The sequence below is a fragment of the Triticum urartu genome, chromosome 7, assembly GCF_003073215.2.
Source record: "Triticum urartu cultivar G1812 chromosome 7, Tu2.1, whole genome shotgun sequence".
NCBI lineage: Eukaryota > Viridiplantae > Streptophyta > Magnoliopsida > Poales > Poaceae > Triticum > Triticum urartu.
In genome coordinates this window covers 685,505,696-685,528,478 of record NC_053028.1, presented here as the reverse complement: position 1 = coordinate 685,528,478, position 22,783 = coordinate 685,505,696, and the positions used below count along the sequence as shown (strand labels likewise).

The following is a 22,783-nucleotide window of genomic DNA, read 5'->3' as shown; positions in this document are numbered from 1 at the left end:
CTCTGCTTTTTTCTTTCTTTTGAGATCAGGGATCGGCTCCGTTGTGTGAGGGAGACGAAGAGGAATATCCTATCAGCCGCATTCTATGGCAGATTGTCAACTTAAAGCATACACAAGGATTGATTTGGGCGGACCCATCGCATAGATTTCACGTTTTGATTTTGGGTTTCCAATCAGTTTTTCCGGTTTTATCAAAGATTCCTGAATCGGGTTTTATTTTTTGTTTTCCTATTTCAATTTAGTTTTTAGATTTTCCCTTTTCCTTTATTCCAGTTTCCTTTTCTGTTTTTCTCTTTTTCTGATTTTGTTTTATTTCATTTTTTCTTTGTCAAGTTTGTTTCATTTTACAAAAAATATTTGTAAATTTCAAAAAACATGTTCCTATTTTTCAAAAAAATTGAAGAAAAAAAATCACATATTTGATTATTTTTGTGAATTTCAAATTTTGTTCACGGCTTTCAAATAGGGTTAGGGATTTTCAAAAAATGTTCAAAAGTCAATTAAATGATCTTGTTTTATAAATGTGTTCATAATTTTTTAATATATTCCCTTTATTAATTTATTAAAAAATTCAAAACTTGCTCATATTTTCTGAAAACTTGATTGTGTTTGTTAAAAATTGTTCGGAATTTGAAAATATGTTCCTGTTTCCAAAATTTGTAGAGAAATATAAAAATGCTCCCATTTTAAAATTTTGTTCAAAGTTTAATACATTGTTTATGCTATAAAAAATTGTTCAGTTTGTACAAGTTCTGTAAATGTTCCTGTTTTTAAAATTTGTGCACACATTAAAACATGTTCGCATATTTCATAAACTTCTTGGGCTTTTCAAAATTTGTTCCGATTTTTTAATAAATATTCAGAATTTTCAAGAAATGTTTGAAAACATAAAAAATCAGAGCTGCGAACATAGGTAGTTTTAAATAATCCGCACTGCATATTTGCCGCGAACACTGTCCAGCACCAATGGCTAGCTGCTTGCGTGCATTAGAGAGGGGGTCGTGAGTTTGATGCGTGGCTAAGGCACCGCATTTTTTGCAATTTTTACACCGCTGGCTGCTCCTTTGTAGGCTGGCTCAGCCTGGGGAGTCTCTGTGCAAAGCCCCGCCGTTCTGCCGCTTAATGCGACACATAGGGGGTTCCGCTGTGTATATCGCTGCAGGCTCCAGCATACGAGAGCAATTAGTTGAAGAACGCTTTTTCGGAAATTGGAAGCCTCACAACGATCAGCGGCACTTGCCGCGCTTTCAGCCGCCGTCACGTATCGCGCTCTGGACGATCTCTTCGGATTTATTTTTATTTTTCCGCACACATTTTCTGCTTTTTAAATGGCTTTTTTAGTTTTCTTTGACTTTTTTATTTTTCATCGGTCTTACTTAGCTTTTGGACCTAATCTTTTTTAAAATTGCCCAAAAAATTGTATTTTTTTTCTTCCGCGAAAGGCATGGTTTTGCTTTGCGAGAGGCACTGGCGCACAACCATGCCTCTCGAAAACGAAAAAATATGTGTGTATTGTTTTTTTCCTTCTGCGAGAGGTACAGTTTTTGCTTCCGCAAGAGTCACGGTTTTGCTTTTTGCGAGAGGCACGACCATGCCTCTCGGGAAACCGAAAAAATGTGTTTTCTATTTTTTTTCTTCCGTGAGAGGCATGGTTTTGCTTCCGCAAGAGACACGGTTGTGCTTTTGTGAGAGGCACGGGCGTGCCTCTCAAAAACGGAAAAAACACGTTTTATGTTTTTTTTTCCTTTCGCCAGAGGGAAGGTTTTGCTTCCGCGAGAAGCACGGTTGTGCTTTCGCGAGAGGCACGAACATGCCTCTCGGAAACGAAAAAAAACACGTTTTCTGTTTTTTTTGCGAGAACAGTTTTGCTTTCATGAGAGGCACGATTGTGGTTTCGCGAGAGGCACGGCCGTGTCTCTTTCAAAAAAGGAAAAAACCATGCTTCCGGTTTGGTTTTTTCGTTCAGTTTTTTGACCAGTTTTTTTTAAATCGTCAAAATCTATTAACATGGGATCTAGTTTAATCTCGACGCAAAGAATCCAATGATGAAAATGGTTCGAGATTTGAACGCACGGTTTAAGAGATGTAACGTTTTAAATAAACGAATCTACGAAAAAATGGGAACCTCCGGGTTGTGACAAGTGGCGCACGTGCAGCGTGTCATTTGCCACAACCTGAGAGGTGGGAGTGACCTTTGCAAGGAGTACTCCTCAATTAGTGATTTTGTCAGAACGCAGCCGCACAAATCTTGCATGGGCCTAGGTCAGTTCTGAAGATGCGGCCCACTCTACGTGTTCAGTGGACTAGGCTGGAGATGAGATTAGGTTTGTTTCTAGGCCGGCCCAATCAAACTAGCCTTTTTCTTTTTCAAATTAGTAACCACACCTTTTTTTTTAACTACTAGTAGTTTCTTTGTTCACTAAAAAACCTAGTAGTTTCTTTGTTCTGAAAAAAGAACTAGTTTCTTTAGATGCATTAGCAACTATTCCTCCTGTGTGACTGAAACATCTATTGTGTTTTCCTACATAACTTTGTTAATATTTTTCAATTTTTTTATTTTACAACTACTTTCGTCATAATAGAATCCATTTCCGCACGACACAAGTTGCAACACACATATCGCATAAAAATAGAACCACCACTCTAAGATGTGTGAACCAGTAATGTTAAGAAAAAGGAACATTTAGAGTCCCCAGCTTTATTATCATAATTTCTGTGGATTTTTCAGAATATCTACTTTTCGTGGCTTTTGATGTTAGCTTGATTATCAGTTCGCTTTTGTAATCCTGAATCCTGAGAATGAAAAGGCTGACTTTGTGGTTAATTGCGGAAAGAGGAAATACATGACAAAAAAAAATGCTAAAAACAGGTTCGGTATGAAGAAGAAAAAAGTACACTTAATTCTAGTGAGTTTGTACACAGAACTAAGGGAAAGTAGTGGCATTTTTAATAAGGATCATATACCTGCCGCAACTCTAGTGAGACAGGACAGACACTGCATGGCGGTGTTCTCCACACTAGCACCTTCCTCCTCGACGTCTTCCCGCCGTGCTGCCGCCGCCGCCCTTGTCGAGCTCGAGACGCAGATGATAAAGAGCGCGCAGAGAAAGCAGCCTGCGAGGAACGAGACCAGCACGCAGAGGAGCCCGACCCTGGTGACATGAATGTAGTAGTAGTAGTAGTACGGGGCTGCGGCCGGGCCCTGCTGCCGGTCGGCTGGTGGCTGCTGAAGAATCGCCGAGGCCGCAGCGGCCACCGGAGGCGGCGGCGGTGTCTGGAGTCCCGGCCCCGCTGCAGGGGAAGGTGGCGGCGTGAAAAATGTTGCCGCTGCAGGGTTTATATGGTGGTGTGTCGCCGATATCAGTACCTACCTTTCCATGCACCGCTAGCTGTTGCTGCCGGCATAGGGACAATCTCTACGAAAATGCTAAATGGAGGACTAGCTCCACTTTTAAAAAATAACCTCTTAATTTAAAAAAAAACATCCATATGAACGTGTATGATTTTTTGAGGTTTTTTTGAAACTTACAAAAAATGTGATTTTTGAATTTTAAGAAAACCGATCTTCATGGAGCTCGTCCTCCAAATTGCCCTACTCCAGTTTCTTCTTATAGTGAAGCAAACAAAATGTAGCATGTATGGCATACGAGATACTGAGGTAACGTTTGGTTCACTTGCTATCTTTTTTTTCTTTGCGGGTATGGTTCAGTTACTATCCTTCATGTTGAAGTATATTCCCTGGCTCCCTCTATCAGTACGAAATTTTGGAGTAATTGGTTGGGACATAAATTCAATATGTTGTCAGAGCCAAAAGGTTTTGAGAAACTCTGCAAACACAATATTTTTAAAAAAAATGCATCCTAAGGAGTAAAAAAACTAAGATGTGAGGGGGGGGGGGGGGGGGGGGGTTAAAATATATCGAACCCTTTCTCTACCAGTTCAAGTTTTTAAAGTAACTGGTTGAAGCATGAGTTCAATACATCAATGAGATATGATAGTCAATTTCTTTTTTGCGACGCCACTCATTTGGTTTAAGAGTAGCAATGCAAAATGATAGGATAACTAGAAGCTTTTAATATTCCTCTAAAAACAGATTGGTGAGAGCCGGTAAACTAAACTATGGCGGATAAAGGCAACCACATGCGCTTCACCTCGCACTAATTTTTTTTCTCAGTCACATCCCCCGAACGAGTTGGCTACGACGGTTGGTTTCTTTGCGGCAGCACATGCCCTCTCCTCACTCCCTATCTATCCATGAAACCTTCTCGTTTAACCATCACTGACCTATTAAACTTTGGGGCATACACCTTTATGTAGGAGAAACAACCGAATTGGACATTTCCAAGTATGAGGTCAAATAGAAAGTAAAAAATACCTAGAAATATGAGAACAAAATATGTTATTTAGACTAAAGTAGGCACCCAACCTTGAACAATGCACCAAGTAACCAATTCATGCAGTAGTTAGGCTTTTTATAACAAAACCCATTGAATAATATGCACCTGCACCTTGCTTCCCTTTCCGATTACTCTTCCTTCCTCACCTGCCATGCATTACACCCTCTATGTGCAAGGCAAATTCGAACAATTTGTACTAGACATTCGTTAATACGTTTCACAACTCCCTTTCACATGTTTGTTGTCTGCAATCAGTATGTTTTAAGAAAAAGGAAAGGGCCTCTCCTCAACTAACTTATCGTTGGCGCACGTCAACCACCTCCGCAGCCGTCGATCAATCTTTGATTGATCGGCGCACAACACCCTCTCCCATCGGACACATGTGCTTGCAACATGGGTCGTGTTGCAGACAGCCGAGCGACATGAGGCATGTTGTGGTGGGTAACACGACCAACTACAAAGGGGTTTGGTGATGTTGCAATAGTTAGGTGGATGGATGGCGAGTGTTTGCAACATGGGGCATGTTGCAATCTCCCAAGCGCAACATGGGGCCCATTACGGTGGGCAATGTAGGTCGTGTTGTAGATAGCTAAGCACAACGTCAAGATGTCACCATTAGTAAAGGGATTTATTGCGACGGCAACATGGGGCACGTTGCAATCTCCTGAGCGAAACATGCATGGGGCCCATTACGGTGGGCATCATGGACAGTGTTACAAACAACCAAGCGCAACGTCAAGACGCGACCACCATTGACGGGATTTGTTGCGACAGCAACATAAGACATATTTGCAATCTCTTGAGTGCAACATGGGGCACATTACAATGGGAAACGTGGGTTGTGTTGTAGACAATCGAGTGAACGTCAAGACGAGAGCACCATAGAAGGGATTTGTTGTGGTGACAACATAAGACACGTTGCAGTCAACTAAGCGCAACATGGGGCACATTACAGTGTGCAACATCGTGCGTGTTGCAGACAACCGAGCGAACGTCACGACGAGAGCACCATAGAAGGAATTTGTTGCGGTGACATCATAAGAAATGCTGCAATGAACGCAACATGGCGGGCAACGTGTTGCGTGTTGCAGGCGACCGAGCAAACGTCAAGACGCGGCAATCGGCGAAGGGATTTGTTGTGGCGGCAACATAAGACACGTTGCAATCTCCCGAGCACAACATGAGGCACATTATGGTGGGCAACGTGGGTTGTGTTGCGAAGAACCAACCGCAACATCAAGATGCGGCCATCAACGAAGGGGTTTGTTGCGGCAGCAACATAAGACAGGTTGCAACGATCAAACAACAGCCGACGATACTCTCGCATGCACAATCCATTGGCTCTGGAGGCTACCGACCGGATCCAGGTGTCAACTGACCGATGCGTACCCAAAAAAGAGGGTTCAGTAGGAAGAAAGAAAGAAAGCACACTTAATTACACCGATTCCTGAATCAATGTCCCCAACAAACGATGACAATTAGTACGAGCTATAGTATCACAGTCCACATAAGTACTACTTCAACTACCTGAGTCCACAGACTAGTACTCCAACCACACCTCAAACTAGCTAAACCATCTTCTAGTAAGAATCATACACATGCCACGATTCTAGCTAGGCAGGACAGACATTGCAGAGCGGTGTTCTCCATAGTAGGACCTTCCTCGACGTCCTGGCTCCCCGTCGCCGCCGTTGTAGAGCGCGCGACGCAGAAGATGAAGAGGGCGCAGAGAAAGCAGCCTGCGAGGAACGAGACCAGCACGCACAGAAACCCGATCCCAGTGACATGAATGCAGTAGCAGTAAGGGATTGCGGGCGGCTGCTGATCTGCCGCCGGTGGCTGCTGAACGATCCTCGAGGACGCGGCAGGTACCGAAGGTGGCAGTGGTGTTTGGAGCATCGTCGCCGCTGCAGGGGGAGGTGGCGGACGGACCTTGTCGAGGGCCCGGCCGGTAGCGACGGGGACGGGGACGGTGACACTAATAGAAAATGGGGCAACGGTCTAGGCCGGGTCAGCCCATTAGTCCCGGTTCAGTCCAGAACCGGGACCAATGGGGGCGTTGGACCCGGTTCGTGAGCCCAGGGGCCGGCCGGGCCACGTTGGCCAACCGATTGAACCCCTCCGGACAAAGAGCGCATTTGTTGCTCAGTGCGGGGTTTTGGTTAGGGACAAGATCCCGATCAGCATCCAGCAATGGTTAAAGCCGGCTACAGAAGACCCTGAGGTGTCTTATGTCAATGATATGCAGAAAAATGATCTTTGGACTGAGCTGAAGTCAAATTTCACCCTACCGCCAGAGGATGATCCGGAGAAGCCAGTTAAAGAGCAATTAATCAAGTCTTTTGCTCTTAAGAGGATGGCAGAACTATTCAGGAGGTGGAAGAAAGAGCTGAATAAGTTTGTCGAAAATAAAGAGACACCAGAATTCAAGGGCAGATATGAGAAGATCAGAGATCACTGGCCCGCATTTGTGGCCCACAAGACATCGGAAAAGAGTAAGAAAATGTCGACGACAAATAAGCAAAATGCTGCGAAGAAGAAGCATCACCATCGAACGGGGTCAGGTGGCTACCTCGCAGCCCGGCCTAAGTGGGCCAAGATTGAGAATGATCTGGTTGATAAAGGGATCGAACCAGAGACAATTAACTGGCCAGACCGTTGCGGACTTGGTTCTTCGGGGCTGGTGGAACCTTGGACCCTGTATCAGGGAAGTGCATTTGGACGGACGAGCAAATGGAAATACCAGTCAAGAGGCTTAAGCACTATATCGAAGCAGCGCGGCAAGGGACGTTCGTTCCAGATAGAGAGAACGACGAGCTCACAATGGCCCTCGGGAATCCTGAGCACCCTGGACAGACATGAGGCACGCCAGGCTCCATTCCGTGGAAGGCTGGGTTTCCGGACGCAGGCGGTTACAAATGCCACGAGAGGAGGAAGAAAGTGGAGCAGACCCAACTGCAGGCGCTACACACTAGGGTACAAGCGATAGAGGAACGAGAAGCAAATCGCAGCAAACGAACTGTCGAAGCTTCCCCCGAAGCTACCCCGCCATCTCAGCGGAGAAGCAGCGTGGCTTCCACCGAGCTGCTTCAGCCGGAGCATGTCTTGACGGCTCCTGCCAGCTATCCCATGGATGCTATCACGGAGTCTCAAAATTGCCACCTTATAACGCAATGGATTAATATGAAGGTCAAGGCGGCTGTTGGCTCTGTTTTTCCTACTGAACCCGGCGTAACTTTTCACTGCCGGCCGATTCCAGAAGGATATGCTAGGGTGATGGTGGATGAAATAACGGAGGGATTTGAGGACCTCCAACTTGACCACCCTACCGGTGAAGAGGAGACTCGGCTGGGTTCTGCTCTGAAGACTCCATGCCTATGGCGGAAGGAGCTCATCAACCTTCCGAACTGGATGCCTCCGCCTCCTCCTCCTCCTCCTCCGGCGAGTCAGGGCACTCCGCCTCCTCCACCGCCTCCTCCTCCGGCGAGTGACGATCAGGGCACTCGGCCGGCTCCTTCTCCGGCGCATGGCGGCACTCCGCCTCCTTCTCCGCTTGTGTCGGCGCGCCCGAGCAGCCAGCCTCCTCCTTCTCCGCCTCGTCAGCAAGGGCGGAAGAGACCTGCCGCCGCTACGGCTGCTCCGGCGCGTCGTAGTCCTTCTCCTCCGCCTCGTAAGCAAGTAAAGAAGACAACCGCTCCGTCTGCTCTGCCGGCGTCTAGCAGTATAGCTAGAGGCGGGAGGACGTACATATTCGGTCCTTCTCTGAAGACTCCAGAGAAGTTACCATACGAGAGGACCCCGGAGGAGAACGCCGAGATCGCGCGAGAAGAAGTGAGGAACTTATTTGAAGGGGTGAAAGAAAAGAAACATCCACCTCCGGAGGAGAATGTAGATCCGGTGAAAGCGAAGCGCACTCTGGCTGCCCTGACAAAACCAGCCAAGTCTCCGCCGAAAGGAAACTATGAGCACATTATTGGAAAGGAATTTGCCGAAGCGGAGCGGTCGGGAAGTACTGTCAGTGATCAAAGGTTGAAAGAACGACGAGCTGGGAAACAAATTGCCCAGCTCGGCGAACAAGCGAAGCAATCGTGCCCCCCGCTCAAGGTGCCTAGCGACATCATCGCTAATGATCCAAGGATGGTGCCCGGTTATAGCAATCTTGGAGATTACCTGCCCGACGATGTACATTATGATTTCATGGAGGTGCAGATACAAAGATACGAGTACGGGAAGCCTCTCGTCAAAGATGAAGATCTCTATCAACGATGATGCGAAGATTGCATGATTGATACTTGAAAATCTGCAGAGAGTCTAGGGGGAGGAGTATTTTGTATGTGAGAGTTAAAAAGGAGTATGACCTCGTTGGAATTGATCTGTTGCCTGTTCCATTTGAGGAGTTCTTTCAGTTTTCAATCAATTGGCCCTCGATAAAGCAACGGTCACCTGCTACTGTCTGTAAGTAGTACTACTTCTGTCATTAAGTCTCTCTATATAGCTCAGCTCTTTCATTGCATGTATTTATAATTATCCTCACTATATTATGCAGATTGAAGATCGTCGAATTAAAGAAAAGACAAATCGGTGATATTGGGTTCATTAACACAAATATCATAGATGCAACTTAGGTTAAATTTCATGCCGCAGATACCGAGGCCAACTTGCTACGATCGTTGGTAATAAATGAAAACAAAGATATAATACTCTTTTCTTACAACTTCAAGTGAGTGTTACTGTCTTGTGCGTATTCGGTTTCCCTTATATATTAGTCAAGGTTATAGTAATGTAATTGATGAGTTATGCATGCGTGTGCAGTTTCCACTATATTCAACTTGCTACGATCGTTGGTAATAAATGAAAACAAAGATATAATACTCTTTTCTTACAACTTGAAGTGAGTGTTACTGTCTTGTGCGTATTCGGTTTCCCTTATATATTAGTCAAGGTTATAGTAATGTAATTGATGAGTTATGCATGCGTGTGCAGTTTCCACTATATTCAACTTGCTACGATCGTTGGTAATAAATGAAAACAAAGATATAATACTCTTTTCTTACAACTTGAAGTGAGTGTTACTGTCTTGTGCGTATTCGGTTTCCCTTATATATTAGTCAAGGTTATAGTAATGTAATTGATGAGTTATGCATGCGTGTGCAGTTTCCACTATATTCTCCTAGAGATTAAGCTTGAGCAGGGACTAGTAACCGTCTTAGACTCAAGACGAAAAGATCCCCAGGACTATGCGGACATGACTCAAATGCTCGAGAAGTAAGTTAAATCGATCATTATCCACCATATCAGCAACTTTGTTCATTTCCTGATATATCAAGTAATTGTTTTCTTTGTCTGGCAGGGTTTGGAAAAAATTCTCCAAAAAAGCTCCGGGACTCCCGAAGAAGCTGCAATTTAGACACCCGAAAGTAAGTACTATAGTAGCATGTTCCGCGCATCTCCTATTGATTCAAGCGCTAGTTTCATCAATACCATTTGGCATTCTTGCTTATCAGTTTGATTGACCTCTATTTCTTGTAAAGTGGTTGTGGCAGGAACAAGGGAATGATTTCTGTGGATACTACGTTTGCGAGTCCATCCGTCACACGACCTGTGAGCGGGGCTACTCTGACGAACAATATGAAGTGCGTAAATAACAACATTCACAATTTTATTTTATTATCATCATTTGTGTTGAGTTTCATTCATTCATATATATATGTATTGACCCCCTTCTTCAAATTAGATGTTTCGGAAGCGGGATGAACTCCTAGCACCAGCTCGCATGCGAGCAATTCAAGAGGAATTGGCGGCATTCTTTCTTAACCACGTGATCGCTGAAGACGGAGAATACTATGTGGACCATGAGTCCGTATGTTAGGAGATTATATTTGTAAGAGATAATTATTGTATATATGTAGCCGGTAGTGTCGGATAGATATACGAGAACTTGTTGTTCGACCAATCTTTCGGAGAAGGAGAGGTGGTCGATATCACTTCTCTCTGTATGCATATATGTTCATGATGATCTTCTGTTTCCTTTGTTTGCTTACTAGCTAGCTAGCGTGTCTAGTCCTCTCTATACGTATGTATAGTACGTAGCGTCGACCAAGCACGAACATAAGAGAGGACACTTCTCTCTATTAATTATAGCTAGTTAACACAATATATGAAACACCTAAATTAACTCCCCAAGCCCCCCCCTCCCTAAATAAAAACAAAAACTCCAGCCACAGAAAAGTTGACGCGTGGATGCCTATTGGTCCCGGTTAATGCCACCAACCGGGACCAAAGGCCCTTCTGCCTGGGCTCCGCGCACAGGCCACGTGAAGGCACATCTGTCCTGGTTCTGGATTGAACCGAGACTAAAGGTACAGGGCATTAGTACCGGCCCTTTAGTCCCGGTTCAGGAACCGGGACAAAAGGCCCTTACGAACCGGAACAACAGGCCCTTTTTCTACTAGTGTGAGGAGGATGATGATGATGCACAGGATCGCAGCTGGCTGCTGTGCCATTGTGGATCAAGAGAAGCAACGAGTTAATTAGCTAGCACCGGGGGAGAGTGTGGTGCTGTGGTAACGAGTAGATCATGCTGTGTCCAAGTTTTAAGCAATGGTGCGGGCAGATACGTTGGGGCCCTCATCATATAGTAGCCGTGGTAACCAATTGTGATTTCGTGTGGTCGGCCCCGTACACGTCTTGCTGATTTGTTTAGTGCAGTCCGCCCGCTTTTGACTTGCCCGCCCGCCCGCTAGCGCCGCAAAGGTTTGCAGCACCGAAAACTAAAGAAACTGTTTTCATGTCTTCTCCCGGCGTGGGAACGTGTGGGGTGGCTGCCGGCAGGCCGGACACAGGCGGTGATGGGGTAGTGCCATGTCATCAACTGACGATTCAATCACTAGTAGCAAGGTGTCCGTGCATTGCACGGAACATCAAGATTTATTTTTTTACAAAACACCTGTTGTAAGTCACTCATGCAGAAGTAATTTCATGTGTAAAAACTAATGATATTTCGAGAATTTTATCGAAAAAATGGTATCTCAAGAATTTTATCGAAAAAAAATAAAAGATTGAAGATAAGGTGAGGAGGAGTGGAGCGTGGTGGTGACTGGTGGTCAGACTGGGCGGAGGCATGAGGATGGACGGTGCCGGCAGGCGGCAGCGGCCACCATGCTAGATTGTTCCAGAGACTTCATTTTTTAATTGCTCAAAATGAGGTTGTGGGATATAAGGATGAACGAGGCAAGGCCTTATCTGTAAATATAGAGAGAGGTGCGGGTATCTTTTGTAAAATTATTATAGTTTGCTTTCTATCCGTCAGATATAGATCGGATGGTCTATAATACAAGATGGCAGGCACACTATCATCACCAACTCAGTTTTTTATAAAAAGTAGAGATTTTGGGAAATCTCCAAGGACCCCTAAAACTAATAACATGGTATCTGTACACGAACGCGGTGTGTCTACGGATAGTGATGAAGCCGGTCATCCAACCATGCCCACATACATGTCAAAGCAGTTGAACAAACCAGATAAATTTTATGCAAACCGGATAGTTTTCATTCAAAATAGACCAAGTTCATTATATTTTCAACATATTTCAACTAAACCAAAGCGGACAAGACTTTTTTTAACCTAGTCTAAAGATCGCCATCCGTGGCGGGTCCGTGTCCCACGTCCTGTCTTCCCATGTCCGGCAAGCTCATTAGCCGTGAGCCACGGGAAGTGAAGTTGCGGGAGAAGAAGAGTAGGAGTGGCCTTCCTGGGACCCAAGCTAGTCGGCGCAACCGACGTGGAGCTGGAGTTGTCCACCGCACGCGACTCCTCTTTTGCCACCTCTACACCGACCTCCGCCCGCAGGTCGCACTCTAGTTTTCTGCCTCTTATGGGCTAGGTTGCTCGATTAGAATTAATAGATGAGCTGAGGTGGTAAAAAAAATATTGTCACATAAAGAAGAAATATGTGTTGTGCTATACTAACGATTTCAATGAGCTATTCATGAAACTCGTTAGCTCGTCCGTTAAGCCAATTTTTTTGGAACCTTCTAGAAGGTATCTGAACCCTTTTTTCTATTTCTTTTTCATTCTTCCTCTCTTTTTCCGTTTTCCTTTTCCCATTTCAAGATTTTTCATTTCTTTCCTTTTTATTTTCTTTCATATTTTTTCAAGTCTATTTTTCTTTTTCAACAAATGTTCACATTTTTAATTTGTGTTCACAAATTCACAAACTTTGTAGGAATTTTCAAAAAATGTTCCCATTTTCCAAATTCTGTTTAAAAATTTAAAATAAATTAAGATTTTGAAAAAAAATGCAAATTCAAAAAAGTTTGGAAATTTCAAAAAATGTTCCCACTTTCTAATTTTGTTCAAAAATTTGAAAAAAATTCATGTTTTGTCATTTGTTCTCAAATTCAAAATAAAGTTCTAGGAATTTTAAAAATGTTTGCATTTTCCTTTTTTGTTCAGAAAAATTCAAATAATGTTCATGTTTTCAAATTTTGTACATAAACCCAAGAAATGATCCAGAGAATTTTCAAAAATGTTTGTGTTTCAGAAAAATTTCTCTTAATATTGAAAAATATTCTCATTTTCAATTTTTGTTAATGTTTGCATTTTTTTACAAAATGTTCTTGCTTCCAATTTGTTCCTTTTTTGCAAAAAAATGTTTGAGAATCACAAACAATGTTCGTGTTTCCGTGAATTGTTTGAGGTTTCAAAAAAATTCACAATATTGAAAATGTTCGTTTTTCAAAAATTATTTACTTTTTCGAAAAATAAAATCATGTCCAAAATTTCAAAATTGTTTTAATCTGTTGTGACTTATAGTTCATATACGATGGACTGCCATATTATACACAAATTCCCATGAATTACAGTGGGTAGCGACCTGGTTTCCAAGTAGGGGGTGCTCGGTGTTCGATCCCTCGCTGGGAATTTAGTTGTTGGTGTTTTTTGCGACGTTTAAAGTTTTGCCTTTTCGTTTGTTTCTTTTTAGTCTTGCGCTGCTAATCAAGCATAAGAGTTAGCCGGTAACAACGGCTACCACAGCGTGCGCAACACTATGAAGTCACGGGTTCGAATCCTTAGCGCTAGTGTGCTCCTCTTTTTGTGTTTTTTCACCTCGTGAACGCCAAGCCCAGGCATGCCACCCCTGTGCGAAACGTCGACTCTTTGACGCAAGGGGCGTCACATAGGAGCTCCTTGATGCCTGTGCAACAGGGGTGCCCATCGGGCTCGATAGCTCCTATTCAGCGTGTACGTCGCTCGCGAGCGGGAGCGCGCGCACCCCGCTGCTCCCCGTGCGAACAATTGGGCTGACCGTATTTGCAACCGGTTCTTTCTTTTCTTAATTTTTTCTTTCGGTTTTTTCCGTCTTCTTTTTTCTCTTTTTCTTTCTCTTCAAATCCTCTTTTTTTATTTATTTTTTATTTTTATCTTTTTAACTTCTTCTTATTCGGTTTTTCAAAATCCGCGAGCATTTTGCTGAAATCTAGGAACATCATGTTTCAAATTAGTAAACACTTTACAAAATCGGTGAACATTTTCTTAAATTCAATTGTTCTTCATCAAATTCAAAAATAATTCATCATATGTTCAAAAAATTGATGAAACTTTTAAATATGTTAAACATATTCAAAATTAATCATCAAATTCAAAATTTTCGTCAAATTCTAAATTAGTTCATCAACCTAAAAAATTTCATAATATCAAAAAATGTTTATGAAATTTATAAAATTTTCATCATATTAAAAAAATCATCAACTTCGAAAAATGTTCTCAAATTCAAAAAAATGTTCATTGAATTTAAACGTAAAAATTTTTTGAATCCGCAAACATTTTTTGAATGAACGGTTTGGTAAAATTCATGAATATTTATTTAATCCGCCAAACATTTTTTAAACACGAAGCTTTTATGATTTCTGCAAGATTTTTCCAAAATGCAGTTTTAAAAAAAACTGTTTATAAATTTGGAATTCATTATAAATTTCCAATATTTTCCAAAATTCTGGGCATGTTTGCCAGCGCCTCAGGCGCCAAGTAGGGGCTCCCATTGGGCTTCAGCTCATAAAGCGGATTTAATCCAGATGCACCAAGCTCCCCTTGCTCTAGCAACTATAAGAGCCCAGGTTATCAAGCTCAGATTTTATATACCTAAAGATGCAATGATGGTTGATGAGTGATGACCCATGTACTTCTTCAAAGACAAGTGTTGCTAAGAAGCTGTATGAGTTCTTATTTTTATTTTAGAGATCCAAAATCAAATTATATTTTTTTGTACAGCAAAAATCAAACTATATCTTAGTTTTACTGTAGTGATAATTAAATCCATAAAATGATGATACTATCAAAAGGGAATCAGAGATCAGTAGTGATACTTTTTCCTGCTGTGTGCTCATAGATCACACTCGAAATCACCAAAACACTGCAGCCATTTCCCCTACTATCGCTCACGAGCAACATACGCAACACCGCAATTACCAAAGACGAGCTTCCTGAGCACGCGTTCCTCATAGATGGATCGAAATCGTCATCAGGCTCAGGATCGGTGGTTCTTTGAAGAAAAGTGTAAGGCTATGGCCCTGTTTGGTTCAGCTATGGATTTCTAAAAGCAGTTGTGAAAAATCTGCTGTGGAAAAACAGCTATGAAAAATCTGATGCGAAAAAGATGTAGGTTATTTGGCAAACCAGCTGATACAGCTTTTTTAGATTTTGGCCCACAACGGAATCAGATTTTGGAAAACACGTCCTGAGCTGCTTCAGCTTTTGGTTTAGATTTTGGCAGTGGATTTCTAGAATCGGATTCTACTGGATTCGCCTTTTAGTTTAGATTCTGCTGCGCGGCAGCGGAATCTGTCGATAAAAGCTGAACCAAACAGGGCCTATATGTGTTGTGTAGCTAACTTCAACAGCTTCCTCCCCCGCAAAAAAAAAAGAACTTCAACAACTTACTGTTTTTTGAATCACTGGCACCTCTAAACAGGGCACATAGCTCTTCATTTCCCTATAAACCGAGCAAACCCGGGTAGAAGCTGGAGTAGAATACATTCGACGAGGCATGTCACTGCTGTTATTTATTCCAAACAATAGTAAACCGTTTCGACAGCGTTCGTTCATCAGTATCCAAAATCCAGTCTGCCCTTACTGACGAAACAGTTAAGCACAACACAACACAATTATAGTACATAGGGCCAACTATCAGCCTATGCAGACAAGAGCCTCCTCGCGAGTCTGTCATGTATGTATGTATTCCTACGATAGTATGCCACTGCTCTAGCGGTCACAGGTTCGTGCACGGCCGGGAACTTACACCGAGCGTAGGGCGATTCTGTCCGCAAGAGATGATCAGATCACTTGATCTGGGAACAGACCGCCCACCCGGCTGGTGTTCAGCAACAAAAACGTCGCTGAATTCATTCCTTCCCAGCGTGCATAAGAAGGCACTGCCTCGGTAAAACCTGCAACGACAAGGGCCTGTAAGTTTCCTCAACGCGCCGCTTGCATGCAATCCACATGCCCTAGCTAGACAGAGATGATCTGAAATGGTCTGTGTTGAGGGAAAGAGCAGAGGGTTTACCTTTACTGTGTTTGTAACAATGAAACTTCTATCTCCTGCAAAGTTTTTCCTTTGGTTTCGACTACGTGTCGCCGCACAAATATTGCTCCTACCACACACGCTGATGAGAACATTGTGTACAGAACCTGTGGACCAAGTTGCTCCAGAAGTCGCAAGAATAACAAACTGACGAAGAAGTTGACGCCCTGCCCATTACAATCAAGCATCGTGTGTAAGCAAAAGAGGAAACAATTTATAACTCAAGGAAATTCGACATGGAATAGAACTATAATCAAGGATATCTAGTGCATTCTTGTCTACTGATATTCCAGCTCTTCATTGGAAAAATCTACAGAAGCTGTCTGCATCGATTTAGCCGCTGGTTAAATTATACATACAGTAGCAACCATATTTGGGTATAAATTAAAACCATGGTTGCATGATGAGGATTGACTGCATAAACATTTCACGGTTACTTCTGTTTCTCTTCTTAATAGCACGCGAGAGATGCATTAATTCTGCTAGATAGAAAAAGACTTCAGCCTACAACATCTAACACTTCATGACCACAACAAAAGTGCTTTCAATCTTCATAACATGCAGAGGGTCAGTATACCAGTTTGGCACCCTCTTGCAGTCTTGCAACGTAACACTGCTTGGCTACTTGCAAGTTATAAAATCATACGAACAACCTGGCTAACTCATAACTGACAGAAACTAGTCAATTCTTCAATTGCTTACAACAGTATAACTGGATATACGACCATAACCTCTGTCTGTTTTCCCTATTCCATTCAAAGGGTGTGCATGTCTAGACTTTTACCCAAATTTGAGCACTACTGAGCACTAAGGTATTTTTGTTGTTTTCTAGTTTATGCATTTACTCTCAGCTGAACCAAAGCCCATGACAAAGTAGCGTACAAATTTAAAATGCATATTTTTTTTCCATATTGGCAGATTTTGTTTGATCTGATGAAAAACATTTAGCTTGATCCAATGGTTGCTTCATGCTGAAAATAGAACTCTTACCCAGTGCACTGACATACACAGAGCCATAGCTTTGGCCCGAATTTTGTTTGGGAAAATCTCAGGCAAAAGAAGTCCTGGAACTGGGCCTGCTCCCAACGAAAATGCCAAGACAAACCTGCCAACAAAATGTCCAACTATAAGTACCATATGTACCATAGTTATCTTATAATTATAAGAAAGAAAAATATAACTGGCAAAAAAGTTAAGGAGTCCTACCATGAGAACATAGGCAAAAATGCTTCATATGTTGGTTAACTGAATAGAAAGTAACTACCATAGCGGCTCAGCGGTGGCCTAGCCAGATTCCTTGACCTCTACGGGTGCAAATATCGAATGTAGCTATGGGTTTGGGGAGGGCAGGTGGGTAGGGGGGAGATCATAGATCAATCCCCACACCCCTGTCACATGTGCTGCTCACTTGGCAAGTCCTTTAGCCACCTCAGAGCTAACAGGTGACCCTAGCCTTGTCAGAATTTTGTGAACGTGCTAAGCCGGCAATCAAGGTTATGTTTGGCTATCTGAATCGCGGTGGTTTTGCTCAAAACTATCGATGTGGTAGTTGTGAGCAACAGTGACAGTTAAAGTGGTGGTTTGAGGGAACTTATTCAACATAGATGATTTGAAGAACCAAAACTAAGGTTGAGAAACTTGCATGGTAGAACCAAGCTACTAAATGGTATAAATCTGCATGACTTACAGCAGTATCCCACCAACCGAAAGATACACACTTGCAGAACCAAGGTGACGATTCGCTCCAATAGCCTGAAGTCCCATTGAGAAGGCCTATACGTTACACCAGTAAGGAAGTGCAGTCAGTAATATTCCATATATCTTACAATTACAGTAATTGCTCACCATGAAAAAGAAGCTTCCTACAAGAAGCATTTTCCTGCCTAGTTTGTCCATTAGAAGCATAGCTATAATAGAACCTGGCAGCGAACACAGCAAAATAAGATCAGCAGCTGAATATAGCAGAGCAGTACAAGAACAAACAGCTTTAATGGGCTTACCTAACAAATTTGCAATCCCCATGCATATATTGGCAAGGCTAGAGGGCACCCCCACACTTCTGAACACAGTTGATGAGAAATAGAACACAGAATTTATGCCCGATAACTGTTGTAAAGCAAAGAGCGTTGTGCCAATAAAAACAACTGTAGCAAAAAAGGGACTTGTAATGAACAAACTTCAAGGAAGAACAGAGATAAGGTCACACTGAAGCAGAAAAATGCGACACAATCGACAGCTTGTACCATTGAAGTGGCGGCCATAAAACAACTCTGAGAACTTCACACTTTCCCCATCATCTCCTCTCTCCGATCGAGAAAGTTCTGCCATAGCAGATTTTACGTGAAGAGGGCCTAGAAGCTTCTCAAACTGCATTTCTGCTTCGTTTGTTCTTCCACACTGCATAGAAGAACAGGACTCTTTAAATTGTTTAGAAGACTGCTAAATATGTTACTTCCTAGATGTAAGTTGTGTGTGAGCACGCACGCGTTGGAACTGAAGAAACAAAATAATACACCCTGGACCATAGTCAGAGATGTATACATATCGCAATACAAACAAAATGTGAGGTACCTAGAATTTCATTGATCTGCACCAGGAATATATATGTGTTGTATCTGACCTATATGTGTCAATGGATTCATCTTCCTTCATATTTTCGAGCAGATAAATTATAAATATACCTAATATTACTTAAGTAGCAGTAGGCAATAATTTCCTGAAGGGACAAAAGGCTGTAGGGTGGTGGATAAAGATTGTAGCCAACGGCCCAATGTACAGATTGTTCGATTCAACACATACCCAATTTAGAGAACAACCTTCATAAACTAGTGAAAACTGGAAAGACCTGCACATCTATATTGCAGACAGTTTACCAAAACTTGTGCTGTTTCTAAAAGATAACTCCGAAGTTCGGTGCAGTAAAATGATATCCAAGGTTCTGCTCAGAAAATCAACGCCCTATTTTATGACTAGCAAAGGCACATAACATCAAACTATAGAAGCCCATTCAGAGAGCAGTGGGTATTTCCATGGGTTTGAATCTTTGAATTGATAAATGGGAAGGGTGACATGAGAAAACAAGCAATATCCAGGCGTGTTCAAGAAAAGAAAAAGGAAAAGGCAATATTCCTAAGTGAAGGCACCTTATATAGCCACTGGGGGCTCTCAACACAGAACTCCATAGCAATAGCTTGTAAAACTGCTGGGACAGCTGAAACCCAGAAACACACTCTCCACCTGCCATTGGAAGGATAATGTCAGTAAATATCAGTTTTGTACACATCAATTGTAACACACAAGTAAAGATTGAAGAAGTAGAGCACAAGCTTCTGACCATCTATCAATGTCCTTGACAGGGGTACCGACTAGAAGAGAAAATAAGATTCCCAGACAGGTCGCAATCTGAACAAAGCTGCCATACATGCCCCTCACAGAGGGGGGAGAGACCTAGATTCAAGCAGGTAGGTGATAGTGAGCACCGGCGAAGTATGTTGATATCTGCTGTTAGCAATCGTGCATTGACAAAAATACGAGATGCATACCTCCGTTATATAGAGCGAAGCCACCGGTGGACCCAACCCCATTCCTGCTCCAACCAATAATCTTCCAAATAGCATTCCTTCCAGGCTGTTGGTGAGAGCACTGCAAAATGTTTTTCTCTTCTTCAGTATGGTCTAGCAAAACATAGTTGCACGAATGGTTTGTATACAAATCATATAAAAACAAATCGAGAGCAGCCATGGTTCCTTCCTAGATCAGATTAAGTAGTAATATTTGCAAAACAAAGCATACTAAAAATGATTGTAGACGGCACAGGCTGCTGGTATTTTAGTTCCTGGTCTAATTGTATTTTGCTGGTGCAAGTAAATCCCACATAATGACCAGATCAGCAGTCAGCAGTCAGCAGCCAGCAGTCAATGTGTATATTCATTTAAAACACCCAGCAATCAATTACTAGTATACTTGCAATAAAAAAGAAGGAATACTCGCAGGTGGCAATTAAACAAAATTAACTAGACTGGAGAGAGACAAGTATTGATTTAACAGGCTTATGGCTTGTGAATGAAATGGTGTCATACTACAAATAGATGGTACCTTAAGGCGGCTCCCACGATCATGGGCAGGGTGCTGAGCTGAAAAGCGCGGCGCCGGCCGATTCCGTCGGCGACTGAGCCGCTGAAGAGGCACCCGACGAACGCTCCCCCCAAGCATATGCTCACCACGAGCCCTGCGTCCACGGAACCACACACGCAAATCTCATGACCGGGCCCCAAACAAAGCAACCAAGGCCGTGCATACGGAGGGAGGGCTCGTGTGCCGCGTACCTTCGGCCAGCGTGTTGCCGGCGAATCCGAGGTCGGCGGAGATGCTCTCGAGCGGCTCGTTCACCACCCTGCACCAACCACCATGGCATCAGCACGAAACAGACATGCGGGACATGCGTGAGATGAGATCCCTCTAGCAGAAAAACGAGGGGGGCGTGCGCGTGAGGTGGAGCCCGTGGGGACGGGGGTGACCGGGCACGGGACGATGAGCGAGCGAGCGCAGGCACGCACCCTGTGTGGTAGCCGAAGAGGAAGGAGGTGACGGTGGCGACGCACACGTGCGGCAGCGACCGGCGCCACGACGGGCCCGCCCCTGCTCCGCCTCCTCCTGCTCCGTCGGGCGTCTTCTCTGCTGTCGGATCTAAGACGTCACGGAGATTCGACCGGCGGCAGATTAAAGCGAAATGCGAAGGGGATCGGTGGAGGGGCGCACGGACCTGGCGTCTCGAGGTCGGGATCCATGGCGGCGTCGCGGGACGGCACGCGCTTGTACGCCGCGGTGCCGAGCTTCCACCGCATCGCCCCGCAGGAGGAGATTGGGGGATCGGGGGCGAGGGGAGGGAGAGAGAGAGAAAGGGATCTGGGAGAGGGAGCGCGCGCCTATATTGGGGCTGGGCGCGTGTCGCTGGGCTGAGTGGCACGGAGGAGGAGGGAGATTTGACTGCCTTTTGAGTCGCAGCACGGGGACCGACCAGCGCCGAGAAGAAGGACGGAGAAGGTGGTGGTGGTGGTGGTGGTGGGGAGAAAGAGAAATGCCTTTGCTTCTTTTCTCCGTTGGTTGGCGAGGCGAGATGCGTGCGGGTGGCGCTCGCGCCGCCGCGTGGCCGCCCGCGGGGATCCAGGACCGTCGCCACCGGGCCGGGCCCACCGCGCTCCGTCGGCGGGCTGAACACCGTCGGTTCCCCACTTGCAAATCCGAGACAATGACCAGAGCATCCCCAACATCAACCCGCAAAAGTCTTGTTCGTTTTTATATCCGGATGCGGTTCGCAAAAATAATATCAGCGTGAGTCATCCAATGCTAATCACAAAGTGTCCGATTGAAAGGGAAGATAAGAGGAGAACAATTCATGTGAAGAGATAAAAAAATGAGGACGACCATGCGGAGGCTTTTGGTGGGTCAAAGTGAATGTCGAGACTTCGGTATAGCTCTCTCCCCATTTTTGTCTCCAATTTTTGCTGAAAAATGGGCGTCCGGACCACTTTATAGACCGATGCAGGCCCGTGTTAGATTGCAAAAGTGAACAAAAGTGCCCGCTCGTACATATACCGGGGTTTTGCAGCTCCCCTTTGAACTTTGGAGATGCGCTCACGCGTCAAATAATTCATTTCACAACCGAATACCTCAAAACCATACTATTACATGCAACGTAAAACCTAGCCTCGGCAGAGCTCGTCCGACTCCACCATGCCCAAATCCCCTGGCCGACTGCGTTCCCCAAAGTGTTAGTCCGGTTGCGGTTGGGCATAAGACACAAGCTGACTTACAGGACTCAAGACTTCGCCGTCTTCTATGCCCTATTCCACCGGTGGGCAAGCAAAGCGCGGTCAGCTGTTTTGTTTTGTTCCTCGCGCTCTCTGCCAACTAGTGAAATGCAGGACAGGAGGACCCGACGGCGGACGGAGGGAGAGGCATAGATCAGCAGGTTTGCACGGTGACATGGCTCTTTCAATTTTGGACTTGGGTACAGTTCGGCCTATTTTACATGACACACCGGAAAACTTGAATTACCTATAACTTTACAGCTTTTGTTGAATCTCAACAAAAAACAACTTTACAACATGCCTTGTAAAGATACTCTTTTTTACACGAAAGGAACCAAAACTGCCCCGACTTCACCTCTAAGGGCATGAACAAACGAAGCATCACCTAGTAATGCCTCGGCCCATCCAGCTAGGTAGAAAAGAAAACGAGGCATCGACTTTGTACTTATCGCCCAACACGCTAAACCGAGCCAACCATTGCCATGCCCCCACACTGGCGTCATCTTCTACCTCCCATGTGAGCACCCAGTTCCATCTCTCACCTCCTTTTCCTCTCTTTCTCCTCTCTCTTTTCCCTTCTCCCATGAAGTGGCCGCCTCCTCTGCAAGCCACTCTAATACACTGCGAGGCTACCATACCAGCTCCACCTGGCATCCGAGCCTAGTTGAACACCGAGGCATCCGGTTTGAAGCATACCATTGGCCATGCCCTAAATGCCGGTAATCATGAGCAAACTCTCACAGTTATTAATGCTGAGGATACCGTTGTCTGGCCTCATGATGAACTTCTTTTTTAAAATGAAGTGATTATGGTGATGAATGATGACGTGAAAGGGTATAGGTATGCTAAGGTCAACTACAACACCACACCGTATTTGGTCCGCCCTGTCCATTTGGATCGAAATGAACAAATATCACGGGCCAACACACAGCCTCAGTCGCAAAAATATGTTTGCCTTGTGTCCACCTAGACCCATTTATATATGACGTAAATT

The 22,783-nt window shown here is 44.1% G+C and overlaps 1 protein-coding gene across 2 annotated transcripts; it reads right to left on the bottom strand.

The window, feature by feature from the left end:
- Positions 1 to 15,427: 15,427 nt before the first annotated feature.
- Positions 15,428 to 21,049, bottom strand: LOC125519715 (probable plastidic glucose transporter 2). 2 transcript variants are annotated; one of them, XM_048684457.1, is made up of 14 exons: positions 20,742 to 21,049; positions 20,536 to 20,653; positions 20,305 to 20,372; positions 20,075 to 20,207; positions 19,522 to 19,621; positions 19,314 to 19,426; positions 19,123 to 19,216; positions 18,223 to 18,376; positions 17,980 to 18,123; positions 17,825 to 17,898; positions 17,667 to 17,752; positions 16,970 to 17,084; positions 15,962 to 16,146; positions 15,428 to 15,842 (listed from the first exon to the last, which is right to left on the bottom strand). In XM_048684457.1, exons 1-13 carry the CDS (start codon positions 20,821 to 20,823, stop codon positions 15,964 to 15,966), a joined length of 1,464 nt encoding a protein of 487 aa, XP_048540414.1. In that variant the 5' UTR covers positions 20,824 to 21,049; the 3' UTR covers positions 15,428 to 15,842; positions 15,962 to 15,963. The 2 variants fall into 2 exon arrangements, with proteins under 2 accessions (XP_048540414.1, XP_048540413.1); XM_048684456.1 differs by having other exon boundaries at positions 20,536 to 20,656; positions 20,742 to 21,039.
- Between the last annotated feature and the right edge of the window lie 1,734 nt (positions 21,050 to 22,783).

Excerpts from the sequence above, each read along its gene's own strand:
- LOC125519715 (XM_048684456.1), bottom strand. The coding sequence starts at position 20,823 with ATGCGGTGGAAGCTCGGCACCGCGGCGTACAAGCGCGTGCCGTCCCGC. Across the intron at positions 20,657-20,741 it reads TCCCGACCTCGAGACGCCAG|CAGAGAAGACGCCCGACGGA; the intron begins GTCCGTGCGCCC and ends TAGATCCGACAG. Across the intron at positions 17,753-17,824 it reads TAGGAAGCTTCTTTTTCATG|GCCTTCTCAATGGGACTTCA; the intron begins GTGAGCAATTAC and ends TGTAACGTATAG.